The 26,800-nt window shown below is 37.7% G+C and overlaps 1 protein-coding gene across 8 annotated transcripts in view; it reads right to left on the bottom strand.

The window, feature by feature from the left end:
- The window catches only part of PLEKHA5 (pleckstrin homology domain containing A5), a 161,447-nt gene that overhangs the window by 8,913 nt on the left and 125,734 nt on the right, over nt 1–26,800 (bottom strand). For 7 of the 8 annotated variants that reach the window (XM_084206406.1, XM_084206404.1, XM_084206408.1 and 4 more), the window contains exons 12-21: nt 26,107–26,190; nt 12,591–12,653; nt 11,940–12,020; nt 11,656–11,805; nt 10,138–10,239; nt 8,747–8,858; nt 8,463–8,509; nt 6,856–6,973; nt 4,439–4,554; nt 1,639–1,848 (exon numbers count right to left, since the gene is read on the bottom strand). In XM_084206406.1, coding sequence (XP_084062532.1) covers nt 1,639–1,848; nt 4,439–4,554; nt 6,856–6,973; nt 8,463–8,509; nt 8,747–8,858; nt 10,138–10,239; nt 11,656–11,805; nt 11,940–12,020; nt 12,591–12,653; nt 26,107–26,190 — 1,083 coding nt within the window. Of the gene's footprint in view, nt 1–1,638; nt 1,849–4,438; nt 4,555–6,855; nt 6,974–7,489; nt 7,679–8,462; nt 8,510–8,746; nt 8,859–10,137; nt 10,240–11,655; nt 11,806–11,939; nt 12,021–12,590; nt 12,654–18,425; nt 18,507–22,579; nt 22,634–23,351; nt 23,472–26,106; nt 26,191–26,800 lie in introns of all 8 variants that reach the window. The other variant, XM_084206411.1, reaches the window with a different exon arrangement.

Genomic DNA, 26,800 nt, shown 5'->3' with positions numbered 1-26,800 from the left:
TATAAAATCCTCTTCCCCCTCCAATTCTTAAATAACCAAACCCCAGTCGGAAAGACTTCCAGCAGTTAATGCCACTGCATCATTTTTCTAAAAATCAATAGACATAAAAACGATGCTTTTAGAAATAAAAGCTATTACTCAGCATAATACCTCATCCTGGGGCTTCCAGCCAAACAGCATTCTGGAAGAATTCAAATTATGGTAGAAAAAGTAACTTTGTAACGTGGACTAGTAGCTGAATATTCTATTCAGAGATTTTCTCACTAATTCTATAAATTCCTTCTCACCCACAGAGGCCTGATTTCCCAGAGGAGACTGAGGAACATGGTGCACTGAACAGAATTACTCTGAATTCTGGCCCCACTCTGCTGCCCAGGTGTGACACACAGGACTGCAGCTCCCTCCCCCTGAGGTATGGAATGACACCACAGGGAAGAGGCAAAGCTTAAACTTTCCTTTTCAGTAAAAACCACTGAAAGAAACATCTGCAAAGCTTTGCTGGGCACGACCTCTTCTAGAGAAAGGCAGAGTTAATCACAGAAATATTTGCAGGAACTCCCTTCACTTGTAGCATTCCTGATGTCAGCCCAAATGCAGATGCTGGGCTGCAAAGGCTAAACTGGAATTCAGTCTTCTGGGGATGGCAAATTCTTGAAGAAAAAGTAACATTTGTATAGCTCTGTAGCAGCTTATCATGCTGAGAGGGGAAAAACCAACCCAAAATGCAAAGCTGAAACATCTTTGGAAATACCTGATTCCTGACACTGCAATATATTTAATCTGCTTTTGGAAAATCAGGTGTTTAAATGCCTACAAAACAACAACAAAAAGAAGGCATTTCCATGCCAGTAGAAAAGCAGATAATAGTAATTAAAAAAGGGCCAGTAAACAGTGTGGTCTGAAGAAAAAAGTATTCTAGAAGAAACCCAAAGAAACCAAAAACCAACCAAAAATAAAGTCCATTAAGCTACTGGAAAAGCAAACTAATTTTAAATATCTGGAAAGTAGGAGGCTGCCTAATATCTGCTATCCTATATCTGGGTTTGGTTTGGCTTGTTGGGTTTTGTTTGATTCTTCAGGCGTTTTCTAGATATATATTCAGAATAATATTTCGTGGTTAATAACAAGTAGTTGTATCTTCCTCTCCTCTCCCCATCTCTTACCCATGAATTAACTTTTTAGGTAAATAAACAAGTTTAAGAATGGTGAAAACGAAAGTGTGGGTTCTATTTTAATGCATTTATGGGCTCAAACACACACAGCAGAAGAGCACCACTGAGGAGCTCTGAACATAAATATACATTTCTACCTAAAAATGCTGCAGATGTTTGAATGCACTACAGGCAGAAAAATCAGCACTGACTCCATTTCAACATCAATGGAGTCACAATTCTCCCTGATCTTGTTTTCAGTCCCAAACCTTGCAATTTCACCTTGTTTGCTAAATTTAACCAAAACACCCTGCCCTGCTCCCAAACATCACAGTGCACAATCAAAGGGCTGAGGATTTGAGCTGTTTGCTCCCCAAAAAGGCAAAGGAGTGGCACAAAGGCTGTCCTGTTGGGTCTGAGAGTCCACCAGGAGTCTCACACCAACTCCTCTGGTTTGTAACTGGACACATCAAAGCTTCAGACCCACCTGTGCCAGTCTGAGTGGATTATCCCTGACATAGGACAAGCTCTGGGAGGGAGACTGCTCTGAAACACCAAGAATGTTGAGTCCTTTCCTCTTCTCTCTCAGACAAGCTTGTTGGTGCCTCTTTATTCTTTCCATCTGCTCCTCCACAGTCATTCGAGGCCTTGAGCCTTCTGCAAGGCACAGCTGCTCCACTGCACTCCTTGGTCTTTCCTTAAATGGAAGAAAAAATAAATATATATATGTTTCACCAAAAACTAAGATTTCAGACTGGTAACTTACCAGAAGAGATCACCTGATCATTTACTAAAGAGCAGAAAAATAATGGGCAAATAAAGACCTCCTATGTACGTGAGAAAAACCCAGTAAAAATACCAATTATCAATAATGAACACTGAAATGCAAAATGAAAGGAAGGAATAATTTGCTCTTCTGAACAACAACATTATCATCACCAACAATAAACATCAGGAGAATGGGTAGATGCTCTCTAAGCCACCCTCTCAAGCTGAAACAATTTACCAGACATTATAAAACTGGCAAACACAAGATATTTGACTTAGACAGAAACATAATTGAAATTTAATGATCCAGGACATTTATGCCAGTTGATTTAATAGTAATTTCTGTATTTTATTTCAAGAAAAACTACAGCTGGGCATCATTTAACTGAGAGTGCAGGCTGAAACAAAGTGAATTTACTACCACTTAAAAATCTGTAATTCTAAGCATTATATTTTTCATAAAATAACACCCATTTACCTAATCTCTTCTTGAAATTCACTGGTTTTCAGGCAGATTTGTACTTTTTATGACAGACAAAAATGATTTCAGGTTAATCAGCTGCATTCAGTACACTTACAGGAACTGATTTGATTATGAAAAGTGGTATTCTTTCTCAGTCAGCATCCTGGGAGTTTCTCTCTCCTCTCCCAGTCTCCTCACAACTCCTCCTCTACCATTTGTGCTGTAACTCTGGCAAAAGTTTTCCTCTTTTTTGCATGAACTCCATGTAAATGTGTGTCTTTAACCCAGAGACTACACAACTGTCCAATCTGAATTCCAGGCTCATTACCTGCACACTGCTGACTACATCCTTATTTTCTGTCTGGCTTTAGCTATTTCCCAAATTGTTTTAGAACTGAAATAAATGACAGCCTGAGTTTGTTATAAAGGGGCTGTTAAAATTGCCAAATACAAGTGCTTGAAAGACGCTTCATGTGCTTTCAACTCAAGCCTGAATTTCAGCAGATTTATCATTCCCCACTGCCCAGTTTGGGGTTCTCCATGCAGTTTAACAAGTACAGCATTTATAATTTTATCATTCTTTCTATAGATGCCTCTGCAAGAATTTTGGATGTTCAGAATTTTAGACTTTTTGTGCTTTTAGACTTTTAAGAAAACACTACAGTGACTTGAGATTGCAGAGAAAGTTTCTAAACTTGAGATTCTAAGTGTGTATTTTAAATAGAAGTGTGTAATATCACAATAATGGAAAAATTAGAGTTTAAAGTTTTAGAATATAGTAATATAAATAAAGCTAAGATAGAAGTTCTAAGATAGCTAGTTTTTGTCTTCACCTTTGTTACTTTTTTCTTTATGGGTTTGAGTGGGATTTTGCAATTAGACAGAAAAGTCTGCATTGTGGGACACAAGTAAAATTTAAGTGTCATTTCCTAATTAAATAGCTTTTCTTTAAAAGACTTTGTAGAGATAAATAAGGAGCTATTTTGTAGTTTAATTAGCCAAATGTCGTACAACTCACAGCTTGTAAGACTGCAATATAGATAAAAAATAACAAACATCTGAGTCCCAACACAAAATACCATCTCGAGTGCTTTCAATCCCAACCCTGACCATGCAAAAAAACCCCAAAAGAATCCAACTAGTATAATGAATTAAGTATATAATGATTAATCGAGTATATAATGCTTCTATATCAGTGATTATTAATTCTTTCTTTCTTTATTTTGTAAAGATGATGAAAATAACTTCAACTTTTGGAATAACTCCCAAACTTAAAAATGCATAATTTAATCCAGTATACAATACTTCTATAAAAGTGATCTTCCTTTCTTTTTTTTTTTTGTAAAGATAATGAAAATAACTTCAACTTTTGAAGCAACTCCCAAACTTAAACATGTATAATTTAATCCAGTATATAATGCTCCTATAACAGTGATTTTATTTCTTTGATTTTTCTTTTGGTAAAGATAATGAAAATAACGTCAACTTTTGGAGTAACTCCCAAACTTAAACATGTATAATTTAATCCAGTACATTATGCTACTATAACAGTGATTTCTCTTTCTTTCTTTCTTTGCTTTTTTTTTTTTAAAGATGATGAAAATAACTTCAACTTTTGGAGTAACTCCCAAACTTAAACATGTATAATTTAATCCAGTATATAATGCTCCTTTAACAGCGATTTTTATTTCTTTCATTTTTCTTTTGGTAAAGATGATGAAAATAACTTCAACTTTTGGCATAACTACCAAACTTAAAAATGTATAATTTAATCCAGTATATAATGCTTCTATAACAGTGATTTCTCTTTCTTTCTTTGCTTTCTTTCATATTTTTTTTTTAAAGATGATGAAAATAATTTCAACTTTTGGAGTAACTCCCAAACTTAAACATGTATAATTTAATCTAGCATATAATGCTTCTATAACAGTGATTTTTCTTTCTTTCTTTTATAATTTTTTTTTGGTAAAGATAACCAAAATAACTTAAACCTTTTGGAGTAACTCCCAAACTTAAAAATGAGCACATCCAACCCTCAAAGGTCATTTTAAAGTACCGTTCTTAGATCTATCTTCTTGTTCTTCCTCAAGGTGACATAGGATGCTATTGTGGAGGACTCTGGCGTTGGGGACTTGGTTCTGGGTGGTACAACTCCCACAGGGAAATGTGAGCCTGCAAAACAGCAAAGCAACACACTGAGTGCTGTGCAAAACACTGCCAAAAACACTGCCAAAACTGGGGATTTGTCTTCTAGAAAAGACAGACTGTCAGACACACTTTGGGAGCTCTTCTCCAAAAGGCAGATTCAGAAAGGGGTGCTGAGGGTTGGTGGGTGCAGACATGGAGAGGGAGGCAGCTCCTGGATGGTCTCATTTGTGTGTGCACACCCATGCTGATGGCTGTGTGTGAATGAAATGAACCTGCTCAGCTGTGATGAAAACAGGAGCTGGGGATGTTCTGCTATAGAGCAGCAGTTTGGGTCTCCTTTAGACATAAAAAAGGATAAAACACAGCAGAATTCCATTTTCTTACGTACCACGTGGGTCACAAACACTCCTCTGCTCTCATATTTGACATGCTCCCATTTCCTCTTTAATTGATGTTTGAAAAGAGGGAAATGGCTGGCATGGGAAGTGCTTAGCACACCAACCACAGTGCACAACCACTAGAAAAACCTTTTTAAATTTCCTCTGCAAATATTTATTTTTAGAACCACCCTCAATAAGAAACTACCATCATTGAGGTATAACTTCTTTAAACAGCAAGGTAGAAAAAACTCAGAGATGAGCTGCCTTTAAATTTTTTTTCCTCATCAGCTTAAAAACTTAAGACAGAATGGCATAAAAATGCTTCCTGTCGTGGCTTAGACACTATAACAGAACTGAAACAATCACACATGGTTCCATTTTCCTACTGCACAGGGATTGTTACTGTGAGTGAATGCCCAGAACAAGAAATGTCTGTTAGAAAATTCACCTGCTCAAATGATAAAACACAGCTATGATAAACCACACACTGAAGGGAGTTTTAGAGTATACAGAGCCTCTCACTGCTTGCTACCACTGCAGTTATTCTGCTCCACACCTCTAAACATTATTTATCTTAGAGGAACTTGCACTATTGCTTTCCCTGACTGAGGACTGTTTCTCCACAAATGGACAGAATAAAACAATTTCTGTCTTTGAGACAGAAAGCAGATTAGGGTGCTTAAAAAGTGCTGGGTTTCTTTACATAGTGTAGATTTTCTCATTTTGTCTTTATCATTATTTCACCTCTTGACATAAATTACTGTGAATAATCAGAAACATCACAGGTCAGTGAAGCCTAGGCATGTTGTCAGAAGGACAAGTTTCTCAATTTAGGTCATTGATGATTAGCAAATCTCAGGATAAATATTCCATTTTCTGCCACCAAGTTAACAGCAATTTAATTATGTGCCTTAACATTGTATCTCAGCAAATTCCCCAGAGAGTCTGAATTGACAAATTGTGTGGTAAGTGCAAGCTTAATTATATCACAGGGCCATTCACATAGTTTATACCCAAATTGTATGCTAACCTTGGTGTTAAAAACCTCTATGACCATTCTGATGAAAACAATATCTTTGTATAATCACAAATCTTGGTAAAATTCTGTTACCATTGCATCAGCCTGCTCTGTAAATGCTCACAGCACCAAAACAGAAGGCAGTGATCCTGCTGCCACTGGCAACATCAATCCTTGGGGTAAAAAAAAATTAGCTAAGTTTAGGTAGCTTTCCTCAAAGTTCTTAATATGGTTTTTGGGAGGTGTTAAAGCTGAGCTTTTTCCTCAAGTCACCTTTAACAAACTATTCTGTGTGTTTTAACAAACAGAATTGAGAAGCACTTCCTGGTAAAAGACTCTACCAAGCAATTAGTAGCTTTTATGGGAGCTAGATGAAGAGAAGAATCTAAAGCATTTAGCAATTGCAAAGACCTTTATTGTCTGTACACTCCAAGGTCATGATCATTATTCCTATTATATCAGAGGACAGAAGGCAATCCAACAATTACAAGATTAAAAAAAAGAAAAAGACATTGTTTCCCTGCCTTATGAGAGCCTGAAAATTCTGTGGTGCTGCCTTTTTGGAGGTTCCAGCGACATAACATCGGGAGCTCGATTCAAAAACTCAGTAATTGTTCAAGGGCAAGAACATAAAATGGGTAATTGTTCAAGGGAATGGTGTGTGGGGAATGTGAGTGATGTGATTAGACATGGTGTCAATAAGGATTTCAGGCTTGTTGGTGAGTGTAATGTTTGATTTTTCTGCGGTGTAATTGACTGAAATTTCTCTCGTCATATAATTAAATCATTATTTTATTGTGGAAGCTGCTCCATCAAACTGAGAAATGGACAGGCTGCAAAGGCACAAACCATCAGGCAGCTTCTACAACACAGCTGAGCTCTTGTGAGGAAGCTGAAAGGTTGCAAACACCGTGCCTGGGGACAAACCTTTAGCAGAAGATTCTGATTCTGAAACTGGTTCTGTTTTTTCTTCACCATTAGACTCATCCACTTCTGCTACTGTAGTTAACTCGGGTTCACTCTTATAAAGCCTATAATCAGGACCCTGAGGAACAGCAAGGGATGAGGTAAATAAACAGGCACTTTGCTACAAGGATTTATGTCTTAAGACTCAAACCAATTATTTTGTGGTAACTCTGCTCTCACTTGAAGACAGTGTTCCATCCTTCAAGTGGTAGGAAAAAAGTGTTTTCTGGTAGTTAATTTGAGTAACAACATTTGCAGACAATCAGAAAAAATTGCCATAGAAAGGCAGAGTTGTGGGGTTTTTTTAATGATGTTCTGGAAACAAATTGGTATAAGCTTCAAAAGCTGAGCCCAGGGTTTTCTAAAGAACCAGTGAGGAGAAGAATCTAAATGTATCAAATTTAAGTCTTAAGACATTTTATATACGCACAGAACAGATGAAAGGAGAATGTGAAGAGCAAATGATGCAGCTCTAAACAAAACCAAATAAAAGTGAAACCATAAGACAGAAGTAGCCAGATGAGTAAACAAAAACGGTGGTTGTGCAAAGGAGGGAGGATGCTTCAAGAACAACGTGGCAGTTGAAGCCACTTACACAGTAAGATCCATTTCTCTGATATCCTTGAACTTGGTACATCTTCTTTTCTTCTGTCAGATGTACTGGGCCCCTGCTATAACAGAGCAAGGAGCTGCTATCACAGGGCAGAGGGGGGATTATGGGAGGATGCTCTGTAAAGTCATAGGACCGAGGGAGTGGAGGACGAGGTGGGACTACTTCCTCTTCCTAAAGATTGTAGAATAGTCACCTTATTTAGACATGAGCACCTGGTACAGTTATTTATAACTTAAAAAGAAAAATATATTACCATGGCTACAGCAGCTATAGATTTTGCAGTTAAAGGGACAATGTCACATTTAACAAAAAAGGAAAAAAATAAATCTAGCACCTGCACGTTCTGTTGCACAGGCACAACCTCTCTCAATCCTGCTTTTGAAAATGAAATCCATTATCTTTTGAAAGATTTTTACATAAATGAGACTTTTAGAAAGTTCTGTAAGCCAGATGGATATTGCACACACTTTGGATAACCATGACAATGTCCCTTTAAAACTGTAACTTCCAGCCAGATTTTCAGAGGAATTGAACATTTGGGAGCTCCCACAGTCTCAGCTCTTCTTGTGGGTGCTCTGGCCATCTGAGAACCAGGCTCAATATCTGAATAAACATATAAAGCAATGTATTTCTTCCCATGAAAAGTGTGGTGGGTAGAAAACACATCCACAAATCAGGGTTTATATTTCTATGTTAAGAGCCTAGGGAGAGGAAAAGGTAAGAAATGGAAAAGAGAAACATACCAGTGAGAATACAGAGACACAGTACAAATGAGTGTTAGAATTACTAGTGGAGCTATCAGTCTTTAAAACTAGTTCATAATATGGTGTTTTCACAGAAACATACTGAATACATCCTTCAGACATCCTTCAAATATTCACAGTAACACTTGTTTTTATCATAGCCACATTACAACTTCCATAATGCTAAAATAGTAAATATGCTAAAACCATACCTCATTTTTATATTTAATAGAAGAAAATGTCCTTGATACCATGATGCCTGTTTGGGGGAAGGTGTGGGGAAAAAAAAAGAGAAAAATGGTTTTCAATAAACAGCTTTAAAATATGAACTCTAACCTGTTATTATCAACCAAATACACCAAGCATCAACTTAATGAAGTATTTGCTTTGGTTTTTTTTTCTTAGCCATTGTGCCATTTTTGCAAACATACAAAAGCAATGATGGAGCTTTTATTTAAAAAATTTATATGATCCAATTTCACTCCCTATTGCTTACCTGCCTCAGAAGAGCTTCTTTGCTGTTTATGTTTAAGTAAACCCTCCATGACATCCTGAATTCTCCACAGTTCCTTCTGAATCTGAGCACGTTGTATCCCTGCTGATTCAGTCTGCCAGCAAAGAAACAGCATATATGGCCCCTAATTACCAAATGTATAACAGAATCTAGTATATAATGCTTCTATAACAGTGATTTTTATTGCTTTCTTTCATTATTTTTTTTTGTAAAGATAATGAAAATAACTTCAACTTTTGGAGTAACTCCCAAACTTAAAAATGTATAATTGAATCTAGTATATAATGCTTCTATAACAATGAGTTTTATTTCTTTCTTTTTTTTTTATTTTGTGAAGATAATGAAAATAACTTCAACTTCTGGAGTAACTACCAAACTTAAAAATGAACACATCCAATGCTCAATATACTGCAAGTGGAAAAAAAAGGGGAAAATCTTTCTCTCTCTTTAGACTGCTCTGCATATCCTTTCAGAGTGAAGGAAAATAAAAGGCAGTAATGATAGACCCTCTCCCATAAAGCATTCAAATATTGTCTGGAACAAAAAATACAAGACTGACTCATTTCATAATGCCTCGGTCAATTTGAGAGCAACCTGCTAATTCAAACTTCACTTCAAGAACAGAATTTCATCCATGGTCTCCAAAGAAAATGCAGGCAGACTTTGCACAGGAGACACACATACAGCCATGGAAAGGGAACCAAAACAGGTGGAGATGGACCCAGTGTTTGCATATAAATGTATTTACACGCACACTGTGCACCAGTCAATGCAGAATTTCCAGATTTTGGGCTTCTTTGTAATTTCTTTTGTAGCTGCCCAGAAAATCAACCCCTGGAGCAAAGATCCTGCAGTGCAGAGCACACCCATGTGCCCGTCCCAGATCTCTGTGCACACCTGCATGTCCATCTCTGTGAGTGTGCCACAGAGAGCTCTCCTCAGGAATTCAGCACCAATTCCTGAGAACTAAAATACACAGCAGAACCCTTGGTTTGTAAGGCCTGAGGCAACACCTACAGCATTTCCTGTAATAACTCCTTTTGATAAAATGATTTAATTTTAAAATACTCAGTGAAACTGAAGGAGTGAAGATGTATTATGACTGTCAGAGAAACTAAGGTCTGAGAAAGCCACCCTGTTTCAAACCTGCTCACTGAAACAAAAAAAGGAAGCTTCCAGACAAAGGAATATCAGTGTTAAAATGTGAAAAAAAAGAGGAAAACCTGAAGACTTCTTCAGAACTTACAAGATAGAAAAAGAAATTAAAAGTTTGTAAGTTAGTTCACCATTTGTCCCCCTTTTTTCATTTGTATGGTTTTAAAACTCATAGAAAGTCCAAGTGAACTGAGGGTACTTTAAGATCTTTGCCACACCTGAATTTCTCCAAGCCGGTCGAGCTGCTCCTGCATGTGGTTCCTTGTTACAGTCACATCATACTCCAATTTATCATATTCTCTCCAAGCTCTTTCCAATTCCTAAGTATATAACAAATGTAAAGAATTATGGATGCAGTTCAACTAAAAAAAAGTTTTTTTTCCCTTTTTCCAGTGGCATGAAACTTCAGGAAGTAACACATAAATAGACACCAGCAATAAATAAATAGATACATAATTTAGAGAATGCAATGCTTAAACAGCTTTTTGATTTTCTAATGATACTGAACAAAATTTAAACAAACAGCATTTTGAAAATTCAAACAAACAGCACTGACAAAAAAGGCAAGATCAAATTCTTCAGAAAATGCATTTATAGTCAGCAGGCATGTGGATCTTAAGCTGTCTTTCCAGCGAGGCAGAAAAGCCACAAAAATGGATGCAAATTTGTCTCTTTTATCACCCAGAATACACATGTGTGAGTGCACAGCACGTGTGTGCACAGGCAGTGCATTATGCAGGGAAAATGCAACTCATCCAGCCCTGCTGCAAGGCTGCCAACACACCACTGCTCTACACACGTGCAGCTGCAAACACCACAAGGAAAAGGTGAAAAAAAAAAAAAAATCATTCTTCTTTGAGGTCAGCCCCACTGTCTCACTTTTGCAGCCTACATCAAGCAATTGACTCATTTAGAATAAATTGAAAAGTTAATGAGGGAAAGAGTGTCTGGAGGATTTCCTTTCCCCTGGTTGCCTTTGCTGCGTCCAACCAATTCCTGCTACAAGGCAGGAACACTCAGACTGCAACCAGGATTTTAGGGCTGACATCCTGACAGGTTTCACCACAGGCACCCCCTGGAATCTGACACCTTTTTGGAAATATCTGTAAGTAGGCAAAAAATTATTCATTGTCATCACAAAGTAAAAAAGGACAGTAAACAGCAATTTCCTCCCTATCCTTTTTCTTTAAAAAAAAAAAACTTTTGGAAGTGAATAATTTGAAAGATCTTTTAAATGTAATGGCCCAATATTAGAGAGAGACTCTGGCAGTCCTGCAGCTGCTTTTGCTTAAAGTAAGTGGAATACAGTTGGTGCTTGACACTATTTTGCCATCACGTGAAATAGCTTATTTGCATTATTTGTTATCAATTTCTCGATAATAAAGAAATTTTTATCTTCTGTTATCAATTTCTCATATTTCAAAGATGATAATTACCACACCAATTAAGACAGTATACACACATTCCTGGTCAGAAAAAACCAACAAAATCAGAGAAAGATGATGATGAATCATCTTTCAGTGCAATGAAATAATCATGGATTATTTCCCCCGATGAATGCAGGGAGAAGATCACTTTCCATCCACCTTTGACAAAAACACAAGCAAGTAAAAACAACTCAGTTTTTGCTGGGATGCAGGTAAAAAAAAAAATCAAGCAGAACCAATGCAATTAGGAATAGGAATGTAATAATTTCCCACTTGATGAAGTTTTGGTGGAAAGAACGTGGTACTTACTGCAGTGGCTCGGGACACCTCCCGACAGGTGCTGAGCAGTCCATTCTGCAAGTCATCCCTCTGCAGGACCACATTCTGTATGGCTGCTGGGTTATCTGCATTCATCTCTATCTCCTGACTTGCTGAGAGCAAAGCTTGCTCAAGCGTGTACTATTGTAATAAAAAGAATTATTTTTAATGCGCTGCACCGTTGGGCTGATTTTCCTTTTATTTCAGCTATCAATGTTCTGATAATAAGCATGTAAAATAACATCCACTTTAGGTAATAAATACAGTTGTCCTACTTTCTCCTTGTGTAGCTGTTGAAGCTTCTCCTCCAGTGCTTGCACGACTTTATCCTGTTCACATAAACGGCTAAGCTTAGCCTAGGGTAGAGCAGAAAATCACCACAATTAGCATTTTGTTATTTGCATCTTCAGCAATCAAAATCTAACTTCATCAAATCATAACATAAATCCATAGAAAATATTAAAATAAGAATTCTAAAATTATGTAGGCATCAAGTCTTGCATTTTGAAATTACTTAAGAAACCCTCTTAAGAAACTATGAAGTGCTATTATAACTTGAAGCAGCATGGCTCAAAACATATAATTTATGATTCTACAGCTAAATCCTTACAACTTAATAATAGGTATTAGATTCTATTTTAATTTACATATTGCTTAGTATTACAAAATTACAAAGATTTTATACATTCGCAGTCTGTCCCCTGGTTTCTCAGCTGATTGTATCAAACAGTTAAAATTTCAGCCTAAAATGTAATATTTCCTGCAAGTTAGAAGCTTATTACAGAGACATGTCCCTCTATATCATCATGCAGTTTCTGCTGGCAATCTCGTGGGGTTTCAAACCCAAAATCCAAGAGGAAAATTATTATCAAAAAAAAGAGACAAATACCAACATTTACAAGGAAGAAGGAATACTAATGACTTACATCAATGTCCAGCTCTTCAGTTCTATATTTGTATAGAGTACCCCTACATTCTTCTTGTGTTAACTATAAGGAAGAATAATATTGCCATAAAACAACTTAGTTGGACTGTGACAATGAAAACTAATATTCAGCTTAAGAGTTTTAACACAGAAATCAGCTTTTGCTTGAAAGGTAAACCTGCCACATAGAATAATATATATTTAGCCAATATACATTAATGAGGGTAACTAAATGGAATGTCTAGCAGACTGTCAGTAGAGCTGCAGTAAATTAACAGGCTGTTTCTAATGCAAACTGCAGTTTAAAAGATGTACAACTCAACCAAACATGGATTATGGAGGAAGATGAAATTGCCAGAGTACATCTAAATAATGATGCATCATTGTGCCTAAGTTTTGTTACATTAATTCTAAACAGAAGGGCTCATTCTACTCTGAATTAACCATTCTAGGCCCACTAAGGTCAGGTGTTTCACAAGCAGGGTGATCTGAGCTGAAGCCAAAACCAGAGCAGAATGACCCAAGTTTACAAGATTTATGTAAATATTTTGTTAGAGATACATCCAATAAGTGCCACCACTTTTCATACTGATTTTTCATGTGGATTTCCTCCTTTTCCTAGGATCTCCTCCCCTCCAACAGAGCATCACCAGAAATGCCACAAATGGAAGTTTTTCTATTTTATCTTTGGACCTAGGCAAACTTGTCACCTTGTGCTAGTCAGGATGCAAAGCACCTCAAACTACTTTCATACAGCCCCTCACATAAAGTTCTTAACTTGTTCAACCTGTTACTGACCAGGAACAAGATTTTATAATATTTTACAAGGAAAAAGGCAGCTCCTTGCTTTAGAGTGAACTGTCACACACAGCAACTACTTAATACCCTAAACAGTGATGAAGGACATAACACTATCAACCTTCATATTCTAATTAATTAAAAAAACATTGTGTGTACAGAGTCCCAACAGAGATGCTTTCCTTCCATGTGTCTGTCAGAATTAGGGAATTGTCACTTAATAGTACAAGGAAGACTACTGAGACACAAGTCCATGTTAAGGGACACTTATAAATAAAAGGACCAGGGAAGGGTTCATGAGACAAGCATTCCAAACATAAAATAAACCTTCAACACACTAAAGTGTTTCATTTCACGATATTATGTCCACATACCTCATGCAAATGTACCTGGTGACAATTTAGAAGTATGAAGAGTGTATTAAAAACACAGAATAACTTTCTTTGAAATGGACATTTCATGAAAATGAATGTTGGAATATGAAAAAAGCCACAGCACTTTTGCACCTCATGAATGGCACACAAATTAAAATAGCTATTTAAACTCCCACTATTGCAGAGTTGTGTTGTTTTACTGTTGATTTTATCACAATGAGAGAAAAATGAGGAATGGAAATATTTAAATAAAACTCATAAACATGGCCAAACGTCTTTAACTTGCAGAGGAAACCTAGTTATATTTCACAACAGGAAGATTTTACAGAAGGAAGATTATCCCCTATTACATAAATACACCTTTCCAAGTCACTGCTCAGCATTTTATGTGGCTTGGCTGGAAAAATATATTGCTTTTTCAAGCCAGTATTTTTGATACTTTTTTAAAAAGAAAGACACTTATTTTTTTCTGTCATTTCAACCTCAATTATAGCCGAGTTTAAAACAGTTTGCCAATTCAGCATCCCTACGCCTCAGAACATCCTGAAAGGAATACATTTTAAGTATTAGACAAAGAAAACAGTTTTTCAAAGAACACTACAGTCGTGCTAATTCTCCTTATTAAAATCCTATCACACTTTTCAAACTGCTGCCCACTTCTTGCTTCGGTCAGCAGCACCAGCTCCACCCAGCAGGCACTGCTGGGGAGCCACCTCATCCCAACATTTCCACTGACATTTTGCCCAGGCTTAGCACAAAATCACCCCAAACAGTGTGAATAACTAAATCCATCCCTGCCAAAAGCAGCTCCAACTCTCCCAGCCCACTGAATCCATCCCTGCCAAAAGCAGCTCCAACTCTCCCAGCCCACTGAATCCATCCCTGCCAAAAGCAGCTCCAACTCTCCCAGCCCATCAGTGAATGCGCTGGGGGCCAGAGGCGCGGGATGCGATCGCGTCCTGATGGAGGGATGGGGAGATGTGGCAGGCAAAGCCCAATGACACACCTCAGGCAAGGTCAACAGCCTCAGAACCCTGAGAAACCACAGCCCCAGAATCCTGGAAACAACAGCCCCAGAACCCTGGGAAACACATTAGCAGAGCTCCAGTGACCAAGTTATCAAAATGTCCTTCGAGTCACGTTCTACCAACGCCTTTCTTGCCAAATCGCTCCTGCAGAGGCTCTGCCAGGGCAGGAACTCCAGAGCAAGAGTGCCATCTACTGAACCCGGGACAGGAGATGCTGCTGGCCTCCCTCTGCCTGCTCAAACACACCAAATCCACTCTCTTAACACCAAAAACCTCCCAGTCCCGAGGGAGCAGCACCCTGAGAGCTAGGAACAGAACTCAGCATTTTTCAAAGGCAAGCTGCACATGCAGAGTTTGGCCAGATGTGTTATCTTGTCTGTGAAAAAGCAAAATTACTTTAAGTGAACCTCCCTCTTAGCTTAGGAATCATTTGTCATCATCTGTACAGTCCCCACCTCTGTCACACACCAGCAGCAGATGATTTCCAAAAAGGAAGAGATCCCCTGTGCTGGACACCCTGGGGTACAAGTGGCTGAACTATTTAAGGAGTTGATATTAGAAACTTTGAAGTGACAGCATTATTTCATGACTCTGTAAGCCATTTTCATATTCCACCTACTGTTTTGATTCAATGAATATCCTGGAGGATGTTTCACACCCCAAAAGCAAGTTATGCACCTCTACAGGATGCTGCACTTGAAATTAAAACAGGACAACCCAGGACATTTTGTTGTTAAGCAAAAGATTAAAATCAAGACTTCCCAGGGGCTCTTTTGTTCACTTCTTGCTGCCAGGAGGCAGGGCAAATGGGCATTTATCCCCATTAAGCAAGATTCTCCTCTAATTTTGAATTCTGTGACCTAAAACATTTCAAATACAAATTAAAAATACAAGATTTTTAACTCAAACACCATCATCTTGTATTCATAACAAAACCTGAAACATCTCAAAATTTAACATGCTCAACAATTTAAGTTTATGCAGCTCCTATAACAATAATAACAAGCCATAAGCAAAACCTCCCTATCCTTACAGGAACAAAAAACTTAAGGGCTATTTTTCAGTGTTTTTAACGTAATAAGAACAATTCTCCATGGCAAGATCTGGATGTTACCTTGTTGCACTCAGATTTTAATTTTTCCTCCTTAAGGGAACTCACACATATAAGAGGAATTGAGGAAAATTTTGCTTTTTAAAGTCAGTCTGTACTGCTTTAGAGAAAAAGACTGGAGAACAAGATTAACATTCTTCATCTAGTATCAGAAAGAAGCAAAAAACCCCAAACCAAGGTAGAAATGGGTCTAGTCTATAAAAATCCTTCTTTTTTTTGTCTGTACATATGGAATAATTTCCATGGCCTGCACTTGTGAATTTATAGCACAGTCTGCAGAGCAGACTGATGCAAGTCAAGTGATTTAAATAACTTTGAAGATGTAACAAATCACAAGCAAAAGTGCCTTATAAATAACACATTTGAAATGGTAGAGGTTTTTGCTGTTTTACTAAAGAACCATTAATCATTACAAAAAGGAAGCTAGACAAATTAAATACAAACTTTTCTTGCTTTCCTTTGCTTAACTCTAAATGAGCTCAGACCTAAAACTGAACTGAATAAAATGAAGCTGAGAAAGATCCTTTTCTTTATCCACAGGAATGGTTGCAGTTATCACAAACTATTTTAGCATCCTGACAACAAAACAAGTTTTAGTCACTTACACAGAGGCTTCTCCCAATTATTTACATGACTTTAAAACTGCAGCAGGAAAGATGACTGTTAAACCAATTTATTTCATTTGAGTAAGAAATTATACGTTGTTTAGACTTTAAATAAGGTTGTCAGAATTTTTAAGGGTTTGGTTTTGCATTACAAAAGTTTAGAATACTATTTAGACAGTGAAATTTTGAGTGCATTTTTAGCCTCTCCAGAAAGTCATTTAATACAACACCTCACACAGGAAACTTTATCCATGGAAGCAGAAGATGTTGTGACTCCTCAGCTATGGCAGCTTCTGCAGAAGCTTGCAGCATGTCACAAACCCTCTGACCTGAAGAGATCACATCTCCAGTGGCAACAGGTTATTCAGTCCTCAGGACCTGTTAGAGTCACTGCTTCTCTGACAAGAATGCCAAAAAGGTGTTTATTCAGTGTCAGATGTGCCTGCAAGGCAAAGGCAGACACTGCAGCAGGCAGCAGAGCTTGCCCAGGGCAGCACTTGGGAATTTATTGGCATCCCCAAAGGTAGGAGCAGATTAGCCCAGGCACAGCTATCCCAAATATGCCTATTTAATATTAGAAGCTTGGGCTAGTTTCCCTTAACACATCTCAAACACCTCTGCTCATTGTACACCCATTAGATCTATTTGTCTTACATACTCTATCACACAGAACTGACTTGCTTTTAAAAAATTCTAACAGTCAGGCTCCTTGAAAAAAATTACAACAAACCCCTAAAATTTCATTTAGGGCTCCAGGGCACCTTACTTCTCTTATTCCTCTCCAAATATTCCAATTTCCCTCCAGGTTCCAAGTTAAAGCTCCTCTTTTGCATGTAGGAGCATAAATAGTATGGTCATGAAATCAGTCACTCACATCCCAACTTCCTTTGGAAAGCTGAGATTTTTTTTTTTTGGCAGCATTTCTGGATCGGAAGGAAACTTACGATGTGGAGTTGACTTTAAAAAAAAAAAGAAATATTGGATTAAGCTGCAGCATTTTTTTGAAACATGGCAGTAATAAACATCTGTTTTACATGGCAGAACATCTCCTTTTCTTCAAACTGTGCAACCTTTATGCATAATTTTGGCTCACAAGGGCAAAAACGTAAATGCAAGGGAACTGGCCAGATATTCCCTTGTGAGAACAACACCTTCATTGTGGCTGAGGCAAGAAATTTCTCAAACACCCCCTGACATGACAGGGGCTGTTCAGCTCGGCCCCAGCACCAACGGAGAGGGATTGGCCATGCTCATAAGTTAGTGCAGGTCTCAACTCCCAGCCAATATTTCCATTCACATTTCTGATTCTTCTTCCATCTTACCATTGCCAACCAGCACCAGATACTCTGTAAGTGTGCACAGTAAAGTCTGCTGTGACTTTATGAACAGACACTGCCTTTTGGATTTACAGGCCCCAGATCAAAGCAATTTTGATCCTTTCTTTCTTCAGTGGCTAAAGGCTTGGTAGGTGCAAACAAAAACTTGTAAATCCACTTCCTAAAACGAAACAAAATTGCCAGAAATGACCAGGTAAACACCGCTCACATGCTTTTGTAGTGGTCAAAAGAAAGAAGCACCTTTGAACACTAATTGCAGAGAATCATGCTAAGACAAATGCTGGAAGCTCACTGGAAGTTTCATGAATTTTACTGGACACCTGCATAAAGCACCAGCTAATTAAAGAGTCTAGACAGAGAGGAGTTATTCAGAAGAGTACATTGAATAGTAAACAACGAAAAGGCAGCGGAAGCCATGCCAACGATACTGCAGCGCTTCGGGAAGCATGGATGACTTGTGGGTTTCCAAAGCAAAGGAGAGAAACACCAATGTCATGGATAAATCTGAGGGACAACCAAAACTGTCACTAAGGAAAATTCTGGCAGATGATAAAGCAATTTCATTCACTCTCCAAGACCTTACTTGATGGTACAGTTGCGGTCTTAGCGCCGAGTTCTCAATCATAGTGTGAACCATGGTGATTAAAGGTTCATTCTCTTTCATCTATTTCAAATCAGGAGGAGCATACAGCAAACATCAGTTTACAGCATGGCTAGATTTGAAAGACGACACTGTAAAATACAGCCTCTACTTTAATTCTTTCTAATAATGCAGTAGATTACATTTTAACCCATGCTTTTTATATATTCCATCATTCAGTAATACCAACATCTGAAAAGTTTAATAATATCAAACAAATATATCAAAAGTAACATAAACGCTCAACACCAATGTAATATTTATTCACCAACACTCTCCCTTTTTAAAAATAAAAAAGCTTAAAACAAGTTTGGTTTTGCATGGTATTGAAATGAAAAGGATTATTGGATTTTGCAGCAGGAACACTCAAACCTTTATCAGAAAACCTTTTAAATTATAGAAATAATAACTCAGTGTACATTAAAAAGATATAAGCATTCCCAGCCTGTGAATAGACTCATGTCCACGTATCACAAAATGCCTTTATATACTGCACTGATTTATATCCTTTGGAGCTTTGAATCATCACCTGTTGCATTTATCCACCCCCATACACAGGAGTGAAACTATTTTGGAACTGGCCAGATATTTTCTATAATGATTAGTATTTATTGCTAAGTGTGCAAATGTCAAAATCAGGTATTTTATTACACATTGCATACATTTAGGGTTTCAGAAAAGTGTGCAACGCAGGAGAAAAGTATGGGATTTTGGTCTTAAAAAGGAGACTTTCCTAACAATAAGGGGAAAATTATGAAAACAGGTGGTTTACTTCTCCAAAAGAAAACTGAAAAGTTATTTGATGCACAATTCTCCTCCTATTTTTGTTGGAAACTTCAGGATCTGTTGGATACTTTAGCAATACCTGCTTCAGGTATGGTTACACAAAGTGTGAGAAGGAGCATTCATGATCCTTCACTTTGCATTTATATGCACTCTCCATGAATTTGCATAGCAAGGTTTTCTTTCGTAGATGGAAATGCAACAGGATGAGTTTCTGATGCCTTCTAATATTTCTTGCCCAAAATTATTTAGAAAAAACCGAACTTTTACATTTGGAGGGCTATTTTTTTCATCTTATTTTTTCTTGTTGTAGATTGAGGATCTTTTTGTTGTTGTTGTTTTTTGTCCATTGCAAAGTCTGATCAGCTGGTAAGTTAATCAGCCAATAAAAGGTACCTCAAGAAACTTATGATGCTCTGTTTGTTCAATGCAGGGAAAAACCCCTAAACAAGCAGCCCCCAGCACTTACTCCACCATCTCCAGTACATGTAAACAGAAAACCAGAACTGACACAAGAAGCTGTTCTCCCTCTACATTAAAATTTTTGTCCAGAGAATGGGTGCATTCCAGAGAGTGGTGATACTAAAAGAGATCTCAATAAGGAGACCAACAATAAGGCCCAGAGCCAAGCAATCAAATACAACCAACTAAAATAAATTAATAAAAGAAACATTTCTCTGAGGCTCAACTATCTTATTAGGAACATACAGGTTTGTATGCGTTTTTATTATCAGGATTTCAACCACTTCATATCCTCTACCTAATACCTTTCTACAAGATTTCATATTTTCCTTTTCTGACCAGTAACAGGCAGTGCCAGAATTAATTTCTGTTGAACTCTTCAAAGTTTGTTTAAATCCAGATTAGAAAACAAGCAACGTGGATTTGCTCAAAAGACATTTTGACGTAATGTCTGGTCTTCTAGAAGCTCCAACTTTGATTTACAGCAGTTCTTCCAACATTTTTACTACCACTGAATCTCTCCCCCAACTCTGCAAACCTTGAGCCAGCAGAGTGATTTAAAAAGAAAAGGGTTCTGGACCACCTTAATTTGGCCCTAAGACAGGGAAGAAATCATATTGCTGGGTATCTGTGGGCCAAGTCTTTTCAGGCTTTTCTTCCCCCCCTCTCTCTGAACTCCAACAACAACAACAAAAACTCCGAAAGCACAATACACAACCATCAGGAAGTGTAAGGTGAGAATTTCTGAGCATTGCCCAAGGAAACAGCAGTACAAAAACAAAGCATGATTTCAAAAAGGTGATTAAATATTCTTGATTCTTGACAAGAAAACCACCTAATCAGCAGCCAGCTTATTGCAGCAGAATCCAAGTTACCTCCCCTACACATGAACTTTAGTCTGCCTGAAAAGTCACCTGTGCAACCTCTGTTACAAATTTACTATTTATTGTTTTGTTATTGTTGTGTACTGAGCTCTTTGTGACCAAGAAGGTGAGAGTTGAGGATACAGGGACTGGAGTCCCACCATGTGCCATAAGCAAAGTAGGTTCTGACAATATTTCCAGAGATTAAACACAAGTGGAAATACCTAATTTAGGTACATAGGACATTTGAAATCCAGAGAGGGTAAGAGATTATACACGCTGGTTACAGATGCTGGTAACAAGGAGGAAAGGCCTCAATTACACTGAATGAAATTTTGACTTTTTTAATGCTTTTAGCATAAAGGGAAATTGGTATTTGGCAAAGTAATGAAAAGCTTTAAATGTGATACCACCCCTAGAAGCAATGGTACTCAAAGCAGAAAGACTTTCAGGGGGATTTGTTTCCTACAGGTAGATGACATTATCATAAAACAAGAGAAATGAGTATTCCAACCTGCTCTTCCATGATTTTGTGATTAAGGTAATAGATTTTAGACTTGATTTCTAAGTTGTCCTGATTCCCTGCATCTCTGGTATGGCACAACTGTCGACTTACACACTTTCCTAAATTAATGCTTACCACATCACATCTCTAAATTTTATCTGGTGCACGTGAAAGGAAAATAATTTTTACTACTTTGCATCTTGTACATGGACAATTCCCCCCATTATACTCACAAGCTTGGCTAACCAAGCAATAACAACAATTTTACACTTCACATTGACAGTTAATCCTTGACAATGAATTACACTGTTGAAGACAGAATCACTCCCTTATTCCAAAACATTTTAGACTGGAAATATTTGAGTTGGGATGAAATATTTTGGTCTAATTTAGCAAGCAATGTGTCCCTGCTGTTTTGGACCTGCTGCAGCCCCTTAAATAAAACAATACAGAGATATTTGGAAATGCATTACCATCAAAATGAATTGATCACAATTCCCACCCTGTTTTCAAGAGGTAATAGGAAAATAAAGTCAACCAAGCCCATGTGAGAGTGTGTATTGTGTGTGTCTGTGCACAGCTGAATAACTCACTGAAACCCCTGTAGAGGAACATATAAGTTCTAACAGTTTCTTTTAAGTGTAAGGCTCAAAAGTTTCAATAAAAGACATAATAAATATAAAAGATTCTTACAAAAAGTGATTTTTATCTTTTTAACCAATGGTCATCCAGTTGCTTATTTTAGTTCTAAGCACTTATGACTGTCTTTTATAACTGCTAGCAGAAAAAAAAAAACCACTTCAAAACTTCTCAAGCACAACTTGCACAGAAATCCCATTTGGTCATGCAACAAGGCCATAAAGAGAGGCATTGCAATTCTTCACTTGGCAGTCAATTATGTTAGTGAAGACCTGTACCCTAGTGAAGAACTGAACCTTCACTCCATAAGATACCAGAAATTGGAAGGACTTAAACTTTATTCTTATATAAATTCTTCAGAATGAACTGAGAAAAATGAGACATGCTATGATTTGTTTAAAATATTTCTTCATGTTTGACCTCCTCATCATTTAATGTCCTGTAGAAACATCTAATTCTTTTTAATTTGAAAAACTGAAATTCTCAGAAGTGCCCATTTTTTATAAATTGCATGTGTGTCATATGAGCTTGGAAACATATTAGGACTGGTTAAAGAAGGTAAAATGCTACAGTTAGTGTTATTATGAAAAAGAAATTAGGAACATATTTAGAACAGAAAAATGAATTGGTGATTGGCTGCTGTTTTCTGACAAATTTTAAATTGAGGGATTCTTTTTCCCCATAAGAGCTTAAATTTGTGATCAATTGAGACATTCTATGCTGTGGGCATCATCCAACTTCACAAAAAGCACTGAAAATCCTTCTCCCCAAATATTTCCAGCTTTGACAGGAGCAGGCAAAAAGCATTAAGAAATATAAACACACAAGTAAATTGCAAATCCCACCTGGTGATCCAAATATATGGCATTCCTTTGAAGGTGATGTGAAAGAATCTCATTCTAGCAGGCAGCAGTCAGAGGGGAAAAGGAAAGGGACAGAAGGTGCAGAATGCATGAAAAGAGCTTGAAAGGATGTAAAGTAGACAGTGATAGACAGTTCTGTTTTATGGAGAAATACAATGCTGTTTTAAACTGCCTTTTTTAGTGAAATGTTAACAAGTTTTGAGCCTGAAACAGAAATGATGAAAGTTTGCTACGAATCAGACCAGGAACTACTACAATTCATTCTGGTTTACACATAAAACACAGTAAGCTTATGTCAATGTCCACTACACAGGTAACTATGAACCCTTTGATAAATCCATGCTTTCAACATGTCCTGCTTTTTGTACAATACCACAAACAAGATGGAATCTGATCGGAGGCTGCATAAACAGCAGATCAATCTCAATCTATCATGACCAATTTTGCTTGTAATACAAAATAATAGATGAAAACCACTTCATTTTAAACCTGAATCGTCCTGGGGTGACTTTCTGATGTTTTGCCTGTTTAGCCCAGAACTCCAGCGAGCCACAAGGCGCTTTAAAACACTCCCAGGTGATTTTGGTATTTCAAAAACGAAAACCTCAAAGGGTTGATAGCGCAGCACCACGCACACACGGGATTAATTCCACTCTCACAGGAGCCAGGGAATTTTGCACAAAGCAGACTCAGGTTAATGAATGGCTGTGGGTTAGTGAGGATGGAGCAGGACACACATTGCTGGATGGCTGACCTTTGGGCTGCTGGCCTCAAGCTTTAGCTGCATGAGCTGTGCTAGTGTGTGCTCCCGGATACTACTCAGCTCCGCCTGCTGCCGTCTCAGCTTTATGAGCAGCAGGGTCAGCTCCTCCGGCTGAGGGAGTGCAGTGTGAGAAGCCAAAGAGCAGAGAAAAGGTTAATTGGTACCCCAAACAACCCCTCACTAAAACAAGGCACGCCTCATAAAAGGTTTGCTTCTAAAAAGTGAAGTAAGGTGCACCCGTCAGAGCGCCTTGCTGGAACTCTGGCAGGGATACAACACAAGAGAAAACATCTTCCCCAATTGAACTCTTCCAAATATAAAATGAAGGCTTAGCCTTTGACTGCTCAAACCAGCAAATGCCATAAAAGTCAAACATTCTGTATTAAGGAGAAAAATAACTGAGGATTTTGCCGGGCAAAGTCTGTGCAGTCCTCGGTTTTCCTGACATGCATATCAAATTGGTGATATTGACTTAAATCAAGGAGAAACAATTCCAGCCCTCAGGATGTTGTTACCTGTATGTGGGCAGCCATTTGAGCTCACATTGAGGTGAAAGAATCAAAACATGCCCTCAAGAAAATGTAGCTTTAAAAATAATTCTTCAGATAATTATTTAAAATAATTCTTCAAATGTATGCGTCAAAATTGAGAGGAAAAAATGATGACAATCCCATGTTTACTGAACTACCTCAGAAATAATCACCTTTCACAAAATATAGCTGCACAAGCATGACAAAAATAATTTTCCATCCCACCTTTCTGAGGCCTTCAGTTATTTTATTGCTTAACTTTTATGACTAAGCTGTACTATACAGCCTTAGGAAGGGATGAAGAATAGCATTTAAGACTTATTATAGATTACATGCATTATGGAAATAAAGTCCACCTCAATTGAGTGTTTTTTAGGTAATTCCACACAGATCAGCTTAGGTCAGTTTGGGAAATTCTACCTGAACCATCCCTGGGGACCAATTCTATTAGCAAGTTGTCCAAAGAAAACAAACCACTGAGAATCACAAGTATTTTGGTGAAGTTCCTGTTTGCTTCTGTTTCTTACACTTCTCCAGAAATCAGCCTTACAAGAGGTTAAATATTCATCCAGCATTTTCATTTTCTCACAAGCCCTGTGAGTTAAACAAAGCCAAACACAAAATGCTCCTAAACCCCTGCTTGCTCTCTCCCACAGGCACAGAACTTCCCCAAAGCAAAGAAGTAAAGAGCTCCAGAGAAGCCCACATTAAAAAAGCTGAAAGTGAATCCCAGTTTCTCAGTATAAAGAGGGAGAATCCCTGAGAAGCAGCATGGCACCAGCACTTCTGTGAGTTCAGAACAGAGGAGCCCACAAGAGGGAGCAAGGGATTTCCACATAGCTTCAGTTGGCTCATTTTCTTTTGAGGGAAAACCAACACCAAACCCAAACTGTCTGATGGCAGTTTTCCTTCTTACAGCTCTCCTTCAATAGCTGGATTTAAAATACTGAATTCCAGAGGGCAAGTGGAAGAATGTGGACTGCTATACAAGGCATTTTGGAGGTCTCTCCAAAAACAGGCAACAGTGCTTTCAGTCTGGGAAGTAACATCCACTCAAAGCACAAGGAGTCTAATTTTTAGGAATATGAGAACAAAAAGTAACATCTTGAAGCAAAAGGAGCAATGATCCACTTTTTCAAGATCAAAACTCCTTTTGGTACATTCTGAAAAGCCCAATTTTAGTGCATTAGGAATAACTTATTTCATGGCACTCCAACCCAAACTTTTTCTCCACAGAGGAGCTCTTAGAACAGAACTTCTACTCCTCTCTAGACATTGATAAAGCTGCTGCAGGTGCTGTGCATTTGATGCAGGTCTTGGGACTCCTGCAACAACCACAACACAAACTTTTCTCAGGGCTACCTCCAGGTTTCCTCCCCTGGCCCTGCACTGTTCTGCTGTGGGTTTCTGGTTGGTTTCCTGGACCTGCTTGTCCCTCTGGAGATCAGCTCAGCAGAGCTGAGGGGGCCACGAACGCCAGGAAATGTCTGGAAGGCTCCAGATGCCAAAGGCCAACCCCAAAAGTCTCTGAAGGTGCCAGAAATCTGTGCTGGGAAGTGCAGGAAACAGGCAGTGGAAGGACTGGCTGCCCACATTATGATCCAAAAATTAAAAAAAAAAAAATCTGTTTTCTAAGTTAATAACTCTCTCAGTCGGTATTTCCAGATGGACAGAGAGATGACAAAAAAAGGAGACAAAAACTGGTAAAGAAGTGACATAAATTTAGGGCAATTTTTTGGCTGAGAGTCATGTTTCAATGAGGAAAGTGGAGAGTATTCACCAACATCACTTAGATGAAATATCTTCAATGAGAATTTCAGCTCTAGCACAGTACAGTGTCAGAAAGGACATCCTTTTAGAAAACACTCTTTTACATTTCCAAAAAAGCCAAACTTTACTTCTAGGATTTTCTAAATAATTAATGGAGAAATAAGTGTTCTGTGATGTAGTCTACCCTCTCCCAGGAATTTCAGCAATGTATCAACAATGATTAAAAAATAATAAATCTGTAATTCCCAAGGAAAACCTTGACTCAGCAGCTACATGATATCCTTAAAATTCTGTGGAATCACAGAGTAGTTCTTCCCCTGATAATTTAAATAAAGGTTACATTTAAAGCAAGCTTTAACTAGAATAAAATTTCAATGTTGCCTCTTCATACATAAAGGATTATTCTTTAAAAAAACCCTGATGTACCAAATAAAAATCCAACTCACTGTTTTGCCTTGGAGGCTCTGAGGAGTAACAGGCTGTAAACTCAGACCTGCTGGCATCGACCTTCTGTCAGGCACAAAGACATGCTGCACAAAAAAAAATAGCACAGTGTGACCCACAGTTATTTCTAAAGACTCAAAAACTTTCAAATGCTAACACAAAAACACCAAGACAACTTCCCCCTCATGAAAATTTGCTATGATTTGTGCCAGTCATGCTCCCTGTTGATTTACTACCTAGGTTACTCAAGCCCCTAAATTTTTGAAATACCCCAAATTTTATATTTGATTTAATTAACAGTTCTCCATCATTACTGTTGCTCTATGGACAGAGTGCTGACCACAAGCAAGGTCTACCCACAAATCACATTTATTTCTGAGAGAGACTCCCACTACAGTTCTATTTCCAAAACACATGCAATAACCAGTAACAGTCACCAAAGTGGGTGTTTATCTCTTAAATGTACATTATTATCACTTAAATATATGCTAAATAAATGTAGACATCAGCTAAGAACATTGAAAAATATTAAATATTCACAAATATGAAATGTTTTGTAGCAATTTTAAAAGAATCCTGGAAAACAACAGACAGATTTAGCATAAAAAGTCATGGCAAATTACCTTAGGAAAGTACATCTACAATGATTTGTGATTAAAAAAAATAAAAATAAAAATTGAGGACTTATTTCCTTTA

This window comes from Fringilla coelebs (assembly GCF_963513975.1).
Source record: "Fringilla coelebs genome assembly, chromosome: 5".
Lineage (NCBI taxonomy): Eukaryota > Metazoa > Chordata > Aves > Passeriformes > Fringillidae > Fringilla > Fringilla coelebs.
Note: the sequence above shows the minus strand (reverse complement) of the source record. Positions and strands in the feature narration are given on the sequence as shown.